The sequence below is a fragment of the Mesoplodon densirostris genome, chromosome 2 (genome assembly GCF_025265405.1).
Source record: "Mesoplodon densirostris isolate mMesDen1 chromosome 2, mMesDen1 primary haplotype, whole genome shotgun sequence".
NCBI lineage: Eukaryota > Metazoa > Chordata > Mammalia > Artiodactyla > Ziphiidae > Mesoplodon > Mesoplodon densirostris.
Genome location: NC_082662.1, coordinates 112098463 through 112111132, shown reverse-complemented (window position 1 = coordinate 112111132; position 12670 = coordinate 112098463). Strand labels below are relative to the sequence as shown.

At 51.9% G+C, this 12670-nt stretch overlaps 1 protein-coding gene across 1 annotated transcript; it reads left to right on the top strand.

Annotated features, from left to right (window-relative positions):
• The first annotated feature begins 8411 nt into the window (after positions 1 to 8411).
• On the top strand, positions 8412 to 9445 carry C2CD4D (C2 calcium dependent domain containing 4D). Its single transcript, XM_060087744.1, is given in 2 exon segments — positions 8412 to 8889; positions 8892 to 9445. Coding segments are annotated over 2 exon segments (1032 nt in total).
• Positions 9446 to 12670: the final 3225 nt, after the last annotated feature.

The window sequence follows — 12670 nt, the reverse complement described above, 5'->3', positions numbered from 1 at the left end:
AGGAGGAAAGGTTTGATGTGAGGGGGAAGAACAATGGACTGGAGGAGGCAATGGCCACCCAAGAGAAGACCTCCTCTGGGCCTGCAGAGGAGAGGGGTGGGAAACTGAGCCACTTCCACAGGGATAGGCAGGATTCCATCAAGCCCAGTAGGTGGAGGGGATGTCCAGGAAGAGGTGAAAGATTAGAGGAGTTTTACCAAAGAATGAGAGCTCCAAGTGATATGTCATAAAGGATTTTATTATTAGGTATGGTAATGCCAAATGCTGAAACAGATAAACCTTTACATACATCTCCATAATCTAACCTGTATCTTTTTTTTTTTTTTTTTTTTTTTGCGGTATGCGGGCCTCTCACTGTTGTGGTCTTCTCCCGTTGCGGAGCACAGGCTCCGGACGCGCAGGCTCAGCGGCCATGGCTCACGGGCCCAGCCGCTCCGCGGCATGTGGGATCTTCCCAGACCGGGGCACGAACCCGTGTCTCCTGCATCAGCAGGCGGACTCTCAACCACTGAGCCACCAGGGAAGCCTCTAACCTGTATCTTAAATAGACTGTAAGTTTCACTCACACAAAGTCCAATTTTTGGTGTCTAGCAGTCATTCAGGAACCTGACTGACAAGCATGATTCAACACATGATTTCCAAAGTCATCCTGGGTGTTGACATCCAGTTGCCAGAAGAGACAATAACAAGGGAGGTTTAGGGGGCCAAACTTCAAAGTGTTTCCTCAGTCACAAGACCCCACCAAACTGCAAGGGAGGTTGGCTGGAAAATATGATCTAACTACATGTTGTAGAAGAAAGAGAAATAGGTTTGGTAAGTAGCTAGCAGCCACTGGCTCAGTTTGAAAGGATAGGCAGAGGACGGATGGGTCTGTGTCCAAACCCTCATCCTGACAAGTGAAGAATTCAAGTTCAGGCCTCAGCTAAGATTCCAGGACCTGGGACTAGGGCTGGGGATTCAGGGGATCAGAGAGAAGGAAGTTTTTGTGGCATGGAACAGGGTCAGAGAGTTGGACACAAATTCAGCAGTGGTGGAGAGGTGGGTGGGTCAGGTTCTCTTTCTAGTAACTAGACCACACACTTCCTAAGCCATCAGTCTTGAATAATGAGCAAAAGATTGGTGGACGTGGATTTGAAGGCACTTGATCCAGTGCCCTCCAAAACCGGGAGACTTACTAGAGGCCATAACAAGAAATCCTGTGGCAGCCAACTATGCCCTCCCCCATATACTCACATAAACACTCTTTCTCCTGTGCTTTCACAGTTGCCTTTGATAACCTATTAAGCCCAGAGTCTAAATCAGTGTAAACCAAAAACATATTGTCCTTTATTCATGGTCAAAAAGGACCTAATCTTCATTTAAACTCTTCCAAGAGAAGAAGGGAAATATATTCTATCCTCCTATGCAGTCAAGTAAACGAAGGAAACCAAAACAGTGGTACTTGGAAACTCAAGTACAGCTTGCTTCTCTCTTCCCTCATCTGGAAACTGGATGTCAACACCCAGGATGACTTTGGAAGTCATGTGTTGAGGATGGCAGAGGTTGGATGCACACTGTCACTTCTCTACTGGGGCCAGCTTCTAACAGAAACAGGCAAAAGCTGGAAATCTACAGAGGTAGGAGGCTCTCAGGCAAGGCCCCACAGCCAGGCTGGGAGTGTCAGCCTTGAATGGAGAAGGCCAAGTGGGCAGGCAGGGATCTTGGTAAGGGGAATGAGGTCATCAGCTGCTGGAATACTTCTCTAGTGTCGAGGGCTTTGACAGATGCCTCTCTTCTCCCAGGAGGCCAAGTATTGCAGCTTTCTAGGCAGAAACAAGGAGAGTTTCTGCCTCCACACTTTAAAAACCAATTCCATGTGTAGTGCATTCATTGGAATTACAGCTACTACGTAGGTAGATGGGGTGGAACCCAACAGGCCATCCAGGCAAATGTGGCAGGTTATTCTGCTTGAATCAGTTTATTCTGCTTGAAGGATATGTGTTCTGCAAATGTCTGAATCAAATGCCAGGAGAAACGAAAGAGTGAATAAGGCAATTGTAAGACCAACCAGTTCCAGAAGGCAAGGGACATCAATAATTCATACCAGCTCTTAAAGAAAGGGCCCCTAAGGTCTTCCTGAAACTAAGACCACAGAGTTAGGTCATTTATCACGGGTCCTGGGTGAGGAGCCAGAGGTGCAAGACACAGTATATGACCAACCCTATCACCTGCTAGCACCTACAGTGAGCATTGGTGGCCAAGTCATGCTGCCCGAGGCCACCACTCAAGGACACAGGACAATTTAGCCTAAAAGCCCAGGGAGTCTTGTAGCAGTTGTCTGCCGACCAGGAGGAAAGGTCTGTCCCCTCTGTGTCTCTTCATCTGGCTTGAACCCAGGAAAGCACTCTGTACTGCCCAGTCCTCTAAGTGTCCCTCTACAATGGCACTGGCGAGAAAAAGGAGGTCAAGGCCCTGGGTCACCTACATAGTTCTTTTTCCTTTTCTTTTTTTTTTAAATAAATTTTATTTATTTATGGCTGCATTGGGTCTTCATTGCTGCGCGCGGGCTTTCTCTAGTTGCAGCGAGCGGGCGCTACTCTTTGTTTCAGTGAGCGGACTTCTCACTGCGGTGGCTTCTCTTGTTTGGGAGCACGGACTCTAGGCACTCAGGCTTCAGTAGTTGTGGCACGTGGGCTCAGTAGTTGTGGCTTGCGGGCTGTAGAGCGCAGGCTCAGCAGTTGTGACGCTCGGGCTTAGTTGCTCTGCGGCATGTGGGATCTTCCCAGACCAGGGCTAAAACCCGTGTCCCCTGCATTGGCAGGCAGATTCTTAACCACTGCGCCACCAGGGAAGCGCACCTATATAGTTCTTGAGTGGCAGCAATGGTGCTGGAAGAGGTGAGGAGGCCACACCCTGGGTCCTCATTCAAGGGAGAAGCTCTGCTCAATTATGAAGACCCCTGGGGTACAAGAAAGAACCGTGCTGTTTAAGATAGAAGATCTGGGTTCTAGTCACAACTCTGCTACTGTTTGGCCATCATTTCATTTGGGTCTGTTTCCTGCTCTATAAAAATGAAAGAGTAGATGAGGTGATCTCCAAGTTCCTGGTCTGATGTCTTATTGTTTGGCTACCCAGTGTGTCAGTCATTTGCTTGATTGCTCTCAGATCCCTACCCTTCCCCTACTCTGTGTTAGACTGCAGAGGGCTAGTGCCTACAATCTACATTTCCCAGTCTCCTTTGTCATCTGGCTTTGGAAGGCTCTGGTGGAACACTGGAAGGTGGGAAGTAAGGAGATGTAAGGGTATTTCTTCCCTTCTCTGTTTTGGGAGGCAACTCAAGTAGTGGCTGTGTCTCCATGGTTACAGATTCTGCTAGACAGCCCTCACCTTCCTATTTGCCTTTTTTGTTCTTCCACCACCTTGGTAACAAATTCCCTGTGTCAAACTCCCTCTGTTGAACCATCTAGCAACTGCTGTTTTCCTCACGAGACCCCAACTAATACAGCCAGGTTGTGGATTATCTGCAGTCAGTTTTCAATCCCACTGCTGTACACCCTTGTATGCATCCTTAATTTAATATCCACCAAGAGAAGGAAATGGAAGGCAAGAGAAAGGAGGAAAATGAACTGTCAAAGACTGAGCATAATCCTGGCTAAATCCAAATCTCTGCCTATTTTTCCCCAGTGCACTGCACAGTTGAACACAGCTGGAGAAAACCCACACAACCTTGCTGTCTGGTCTCACTTTAAAGTCTAGATCGCTATCCTAAAGTGGGCCCGTAATACTGCCCTGCAGTCATCCTAGTGATACTGCCCAGCAGTCATCCTGCAGTTTCCTAGATCATTCACTCTCCTGCTTTCCTAGGCGACTGTTTCATTCCTGGGCCTCTCTACTCAAATGCCTAGCACCACCTCCTCCCCCATCATCACTCTCTGCTAAAGACCTTGCTTCCTGTTTCACTGAGAAATTAGAAGCATTCAGAAAGAGCAAGCTCCCACTACCACATCTCTCCACCTACTACCTCCACCAATTTATTCTACTTCCCCTCCAGTAACTGTGGGTGAACTGTTCACACAGCAGGCAGGGGACCACCCTTGGCTCTATTTCTTATGCATGACACCTATTTCTTCTCGTCTACTTGGCAATATTGCTCCAAATATTCTCCTTTCTCTCTTCTGCATTATCAGTTGTCCTTTTCTATTTGATTTTTCCCATCAGCAAACATACCATATTTCTGTCATTTAAAATTTTTTCTCTTGATTCTACTCCCTCTCTGGCCACTGCCCCGCTTCTCCCTACTCTTTTAGCAAACTCTTCCAGAGAGCTGTCTTTGCTCTCTTCCTTCTATTCTTTCTCAAGCCCACTCCAATCAGGGTTTTGCCTTCACCACTCCATTGAAACTGGTCTTGTCAAAGTCACTAATGACTCTGCAGGGCTAAATCCAATGGTCAACTCTCAGTCCTTATTTTATCGGACCTTCCCACAGCATCTGGCACAGCTGGTTCCTCCTCCTCTCCCACTCTAACTGTTGGGCACCCAGGACTCGGTCTTTGGATCCTTTTTCTTTTCTACCTTCAGTTCATCAAATCTTGTGACTTTAAATTCCATCTACATTTCTCTTGGTGCCCACATTTATACTTCCAATCTGGGCCTCTCCTCTGAGCTCCGGATTCGTATATCCAACTGCTTACTCAACATCTCCGTTTAGATGTCTAAGAGACATCTCCTCGTTTAATAGATCTAAAACTGAGCTCCTGATATTTCCCCCTCTCAGTAAACGGCAACTCCATTCTTCCAGTTGCTTAGGCCAAGAACCTTGGATAATTCTTTCTCTTAAATGGGGATGGATCCATCAGGAAATCCTACTGACTCTATCTACAGAATATATCCAGAAACTGACTACCACAACACAGATCCATGCCCCAATCATCTTGTGCCAAGATTATTTCAATATTCTCCTATCTGAATTCCCTACTTATGGCCTTACCCCTTTTATTCTGTTCTCAACGCAGCCACCAGAGCAACCCTTTTAATGCATAAGTCAAGTCATATCACTCCTCAGCTCACCACAAGGAGAAGCTTAAATTGTTACAAATGCTGCAAGCCCCCCAAGAGTCTGGACCCGCTCTCTCTGATCTCACTTCCCCATCACTCCTTCTGTTCCAGCTACACTGGCCTCTTGGCCTCCTTGAACACTCCAGGCATACTTCTGCCTCAGGGCCTTTGCATTTCCATTGCTTCTGCCTAGGATGCTTTTCCCTCAGATATCCTTCCTCCTTCCTTCATATCACTATTGAAATGTTACATTCTCAAGGTGGCCATCTTTGACCACACTATTTAAAATTGCATGCTCTCCTGACACCCTCTATGATCCTCCCCTAATTTAAGTTTTTCCCCAACAGTGATTTCCATCTAATAAACTGTAGTTTTTACTCAGTTATTTTTGTCTGTGGTCTTTCTTCCCCCACTAAAGTATAAACTCCATCTAGCCAGAAGATTTCTCTATTTCCTCACTGCTATATCCCCAGAGTGCAGTATACAGTGCCTGGCACATAGTAGGTAGTAAATAACTATGGATGAATGAATGAATGAATGAAGCCACAGAATCAAACTTCCTTAAATCCTACCCTTCCTCTGGACTGCTTATCATAGAAGACAAAAATGTCCTCATTGTCAAGTCAGATTGAAGTGGGGTTTCTCTTTTCATGTACTTTTAGCAGAAGTCAGCCTAACTGATGCGCATGTGTGATCTTATTTAATCTTCATGCCAACTCTGAGTTAGGTATTTTCTCTCTATTTTTCAGATGGGAAAGGTGAACCCCAGAGAGATTAAGTTACAGGCCAGAGGTCACACAGCTAGTAAGTCCCAGAGCTCAGATCCCCAACCCACCTGACTGAGGCCACAGCTGTGAGTTCTTGGCTGCAGCACTCCACACAGACCACCCTCCCCAGAAATGACACCAGGGCTGAGCTGAGTCAGCAGCCACAGGATTGGAGGGTCTGCGTGCCATCAGGGATCTCCATAAAAGAAACATTTGCTCCCCCAAAACCCTCAAGTATCAGATGTCAGAATAATCATCCTGTTTCCAGAGTTTCACAATTTGTCTTGTTGCTGTCGTTATTGCCTGTCTGCTTCCCCATTCTATGTCTCCCCGGCACCTAGCACAATGAAGGGATAAATGAACTAATTCAGACACAATTCTGCTTAATATCATTCAACTATCCTGCTTGAGCACCTGCCTTGTTCTAAGCACTGTCTTTGTGATGCTTACAGTCTGCTAAGGGAGGAGGACATTAAATAATCACAGAAATAAATCACAGAAAAAAACAAAACAAAACAAAACAAAACTGTGAACAGTACCATAAAGGAAAAGTATGGGATGCTGTGAAAGTAGACAAGAGAACCCCCTAATTTCAATGGGAGCATGTCAGTGAGGACCTCCAGATCTGAAGGGTGAAGGGGAAGTGGTCCTAGAAGAGGAAATAGCTTATGCAAACATCCTAAGGAGTGAATGAAGGATAGTGAGGGTGCCTGGAGTACAGCTGATGGTCTCATCTTGTCAGTGGTGGCCTGTGTCTCCTAGGATCTGCCTTCAAGGAGGGGAAGGAAGGGGGAGACATCCTCCATGTTTACAGTTTAACACACTTCTGACAAGGATGGGGGGCAGGTGGACACAGCCTGACCTTGACTCACTGATGGAAACAGCTCTGTCCTCAGTGTCTCTATGTCCAGAAATTTCGAGCTTGGTCCCTTTTCCCGGTACAGTGTAATTGGGAGAACCAGTCACTACAAATCACTCTGTCTGGGAGCAACTGGGATGTCTCCAGAACTGAACAATGGGGGCCAAGGCAGGATTCCAGCAAGGAGGGCTTTGCAGAAGTTACCATTTGTGTCGCAGTGGCTGTGGCTTTCACCTAGGAGGGCTGGGTGGGGCCAGCGTAGCATTAAGGGATGGAGGCCACTGCCCACTAATGGCTGTCTCCCTTTTCACTGCAGCCCTCCCCAACTCCCAAGCAGCCGGGGCCCAGCAGAGAAGGCCCCAGGGCACAGGGCTGGCTTGCTGCTAGCAACCTGAAGGAAGGAGTTAAGAAGGCTGGCCTGATGGCCGCAAAGACAGAGCTGTGTTTATCCAGGAAAAGAGGTTGTACGTAGGCAACGGAGGCCCCTGCCAGCTCCTCCCAGGACTGGGCTGGGGTAGCAAGCTGGAGAGGAAGCTGCTTCCCCCCGGGCTCTGAACGCCGCCTGGCCAGAGGCCAGGACCCAGAGGCAGCCCACCGGTGAGGCCTGCACTCTGGGCGCCTGACCGAGCCTGCTGCCATGGGCTCAGACTCCCAGGCAGAAAGTCGGAACATCGCGCTCCCTGAGGTTCGGCGAGGGGGTGCGGTAAGCCCGCGCTGGAGTCAGCTCCCGGAGTCAGCTCGGGGGGGTGGGGGGGTGGCAGAGGATCAATGCTGCCTTTGTGCTCACTGGTTTCCTAGGGAGAAAGGGAGTGGAGAGTGGGAGGGGCGGCCCAACGGCTGGGCCCGCGCCGCAGAACTCGGGATGCGGTAGGGCTGGGACGCAGGGAGCGGAGCAGTCAGGGCTTTAGGAGGGGTGGGATTCTGTGCTCCCGAGAGGTGCGTCTCGAACCGGCCTTAGGTGCTCGCTCGCAGGGCAGCAGCAGCCAAGTGTGCAGCGAGTCTGCTTCTGGCCTGGAACGACTCGGGAAGGCGAGGGAGGCGCGAGAGGAGGCAGGTGTGGCTAGGGCCAAAGGATGGCTCAGCCTGGAGAAGCTTGCTGTGCCGCCCGGGAGTGCAGCCTGCGGGGATGGGGTGCTGGGGAAAGGGGAGTAGTCCCAAGGGGCGCCAGATCAGACACTGGAGGAGAGCCTTAGTCTTCTGGAATGGGCATGGGAGAAGGCCGTGAACCCTCCAAGGGCCGCGGTGTCTCTTCAAGCGGAGAGTGTATATGAGCGGGGGTTTCGAACCCGGGTCGGTGTCTGCGGCTACAGACCTTTTGTTAATGAGGGTGTTACTCTATTTTCCTAATAGGAGTCTAGGCTTCTAGTGGGTGTGTTAGGCCTTCTAACTCTGAAGTGGGTGTACATCTTCAGTACCAGCGGGAGCAATGGGAGAGCCTGTGTACTCGGATGTCCAAGGCCTGATCTGAAAATGTGACTGTCTAGCCCTGGGCTCCCTCTATTTCTCCCCGGACCCCCAGACCTCGCCGCCCTTTGTCGCTCCCCATCCTCCCCCCACCCCGCTCAAACAGGGGCTTGTGCACCCCGTGGGCCCGTAAAGAAGGGCATGGCGGCAGACCACCCGGTGCTCGTTTGCAGCATCACCCACCTTGGGCTTTCCTTCTTTCCTTGTCCAGGCCTCCACCTGAGACGCTGGGTTTGGACCCTTTCGGCCTCGTGGAACTCGGACTTTCAGCCCCCCCACCCTACCGCATGTGGCTCTTGGAGAAAGCTGGCTACCGGTTGGGGGCCGCGGAGCCCAGGGCCTGGTGGGCGCCCTCCGGCCTGTTTCCTAAGCGCCGCACCCCGTGCCCGCTGGCTCGAGCCTGCCCCAACGTCCTCACCCCCGATCGCATTCCGCAGTTCTTCATCCCGCCTCGGCTCCCCGACCCAGGCAGCGCCGAGCCCCTCAGCGGGCGCGACGTGGGCGGCCGCGGCCTCCCCGCAGCCTGTTCGCTGCCTCACCTGGCGGGCCGCGAAGGCTGGGCCTTCCTGCCCGAGAGCCCGCACACGCGCCGGCGCGAGTCCCTGTTCCACTCGCCCCCGCCCGCCCCCGCCGGGGGGCTGCCCCCCGCGCAGTCCAGGCTGCACGTCTCCTCCCCGGACCTGCGCCTCTGCCGGGCCCCCGAGAGCGACACGGCCTCGTCGCCCGACTCGTCGCCCTTTGGCTCGCCGCGGCCAGGCCCCGGCCGCCCAGGCCGCGCTCGCTGTCCCCGGAGGAGGCGAGCTCGGCCGACACCAGCCCGTACGCGCCGCGCCGAGCGGGGCCGCCCACGCCGCCGCTCTTCCACCTCGACTTCTTGTGCCTCCAGCTGCGGCCGGCCAAGGAGAGCGTGCTGCGCCTCGAGCCCCTGGGCGGGCAGCTGCGGCTCTCCGCCGAGTACCAGGCCTGGCCCGGGCGGCTGCGGCTGCGCCTGGTGAGCGCCGAGGGCCTGCCCGGGTGCGGCGGCGGCGGCTGCTGCGTGGTGCTGAGGCTGCAGCCGCGCGCCCAGGCTCGGGGCCAGCGGAGCCGCGTGGTCAAATGCAGCGCCAACCCCATCTTCAATGAGGACTTTTTCTTCGACGGGTTCGGCCCGCCTGACCTGGCCGCCCACAGTCTGAGGGCCAAGGTGCTGGACAGGGGAGCAGGCTTCCGCAGGGACGTGCTGCTGGGGGAGTGTGAGACGCCCCTGATTGCCCTGCTGCCCGCCCTGCGTGGTGGGCTAGGTCCCGGAGCCTCCCTGGCGCCTGCCCACCTCAGCCTGTAGCCTGAGAGACCGTCTCTTCCTCAGGAGGTCTCCACCGGGTCTGCGGTCCTCGTTCTTTCCATCTGCCCGGCATGTATTTATTTTTGCTAATAAAATATCTGTTTGTCTCTAGCGGTATCTCTCCCACTTGTTGGCACCCTACGCTCTCAGATCTGCAGCCTACCCTCCTCCCTCTGCCCTGGGCATACACGGGATGGAGGAAGCTCATTCAGTTGTCTGATTTGGAGCAGACCTTAAGCAGTGGTTCTCAAACTTGAATGAGCATCACAATAACCAGACATCAGAAATCCTGGATGAGCTTGATAAACATGCAGAAAGAATCCTGGGCTCCATTCCTGAGAGACCCTGACACTGGTTCAGTAGGTCTGGCCTGAGTAGGTCCTAGGTTCCCTGCTCAACAAGGTCCCTACCCCTTCAGGGGGCCCTGCAATCACTGAGTCACTGCAGAAAAAAACTCTGTGACTGAAACCAGCATAAGCCACCTTCCGCTGGGGGTTCCTTGGGGCTGCACAGGGGAAAGCAGCACTACCCCACCCATCTACCCACCCCCCGACCTGTTCTGAAGAGAAATGAAATTTCCGTGTCTTGGGAGTGAGTCAGTGGATGTAAGACTAGCACACTATGCCTTTAGGTGTCCTCTCTCTTGCCTGTCCCTTCCACACCTGTGCCATCCTTGGGGGTAAAGCTGGAGCCAGGAGCTAGAACAGTGCTTGGGTAATGAAAGACCAAGATAATGTCCCAGGGATTGAGGTCCTGGGGGAGGAGGGGGTCCCACTGGACTGTGAGAGCTGTTCTCAGGGGTGCCCAGAAAAGGCTACCCCAGTGAGTAAGGGCAGAATGTGGGAAATGGATAAATGTAGGTCACATTGTGTTTACCTCCTACCTGAATGTCCCTGACGTCAGCAGTGACCTTCTTCTCTCTCCCCCACCTTCCCTGGAGCTGGTTCCTCTTGGCTCAGGCCAGGCTTGGAGGAGGAAAGAAGAGAGGGGGAGAGGGAGGGAGAAAGGGAAGCGCTGTGCCAACTCAACTTCTTTCTCCCTCCCCCCTTTCTCATTTTGCCCGGTGGCCCTAACCAGGGCCAAGCCTGCTGGATCTAGATAAACCTCAGCATGTGTAATGCTAGCATCACACACACACACACACACACACACACACACACACACACACACACGCACTTGCATTCAGAGCACCCCTCGGTTCCTTCTCCCTCCCCTGATTAGGTTCCTCCCCACCCCACCCTCAACCCCCCAGGCCAGGGAAATCTTGCTCCAGATGTCCACTAGGTGGTAGCATTGATCAAATAATATTAAGTGCTAACAGCTGAGCCAAGATAATTGCCATGCAAGGAACCGTTCCAACAACTTGCCAACAACCCCATTGAGGGTTAAGTACTATTGCTAATATATTTTTATCCAGTGTGACCTTAGGTTTTACTCATACAGTGAGGGGTAGAACTAGGATTCAAACCCAGAGAGTCTGGCCTTAGAATCTGGGTTCTTAATCACTTCACTATAATATCCCTAAGTGCCAGCTGCCACCTCCCGGTCAGGTCACTTCCTTCCCCAGGATGATAGCTCTCCGATCTTTTCAGCCTGTGAAGTCCACCCATAGGTCCAGCTCTATCCCTAGTACTGTCCTACTCCTCCCCTAACAACCTTTGGTGAGTAACTGGATTTGATGACCATTTGAAAGTAGCTGGAAAGAGAAGTAGAGGCCATTTACCCTTCATTCATGCAGTCCTTCAACAAATACTTAGGGAAGGCCAGGAGGTTCTGGGCATTGGATACAGCAGTGATCAAAACAGACACGGGGATCAGACGATTTACAAAATGAATAAGTAAAATGTAGAAATGTTACCTGGTAATATGTTCTAGAGAAAAATAAAGCAGGAGAGAGATTACGAAGATTAGTCAGACAAAGAGAAGAAAGGAAGATTGTAAGAATGGAAAGAGGGAGGGAGGGACCGAAACATTGCTTTTTAACCACAGTACTTTGTACCAGTAGGTCCTGTACTTTATTGTTATGCCAGTTAATCATTGCAACCACTCAGTAAGGTGGCTACTGTTACCATTTTATGGAGAAGATAGATCAGAGAGGTTAAGTAAACTTGCCTGAGGATCAGCCCTGACTGCAGGGAAGTTTTAGGACTGTGGCTCCACCCAGACCTCCTACCTCACCTGCCATTCAGAGGAGGCTCGCAAGGTGAGAATTCAAGTCCACTCCAGTCAGGAGCAGTTCACTCAGTATTCACAGCTGTGACCCTCCCCCTCCCCACCCCCCCATGGGGACCACAATGTCCCTGGAGGAACTTCCAGGCTAAACTAAAGCCACAGAAGCATGCCCTGGGGCAAATAAGGTCGTAAGAACCCCTCCTGTGTGCAGACTGCTCTGGCCTCAAAGCATGTTCACAGACACAAGTCTGGACAGATATTACTGTCCCCTTTTTAACAATGTGGTAATTGAGACCTAATAGTAGGCTACATTCTTACCCGTCTTTCCGCTACAAAAATCAGAGCTCCTGCTTTTCAACCCTCCTTGCTACGTCCAAGTCTAAATGACCACAAATGTTAATTGACAGATGAGTGCTACAGGCAGGGTCACATGGAAAGTTCAGGGCCAGGAGCTGAGGTCAAACTCCCACTGGTCCCTCCACCCACAGTGGCCTTTGTAACAGGAAAGGGGAGGTGTGGTGACTGTGAGATCTACAGATGTTTATAGAGCTGGAGATGTCCTTTTTTTTTAATGGCTGAGGGGACTGTGCCCCCTCCCTGAGTCCCTCTGGTGGGTTGAGGTCTCCCCAGGAATGGACCTCTTAGGAAGGACACAAAGGAAGGTGTTCCTAATCCCTGGATCAGGCCTCCCAGAGCGGGTGGCCCTCGAAGGATGGAGCTGAGGTGGTATGTGGCATGCAAGCTGCCCAGGCCCCACAAACTTTCCACCTTTACACCCCAGGCCCTCCCAGGAGGGGCAGGCTTGCACGAGCTTTAAGTGGTTTCTGTGGTCTAGGGGGTGGAAAGGAAGGGAAGAAGAAGTTGGTGACTGCTCCCCAGTTCCAAGCCACCACCACCACCCTCCACTCCCCCAGGCTGCTTGCCCCTGGCGTTCAGATTCCCCTGATAAGGGAACTTGGGCACGTGGTGGGTGAACTGATTCTCTGATCCCTATCAGCCTCTTCCTTGCATAAGAATGTGAGAATGTATTTGGGGAGGAAATAACCACTGGCC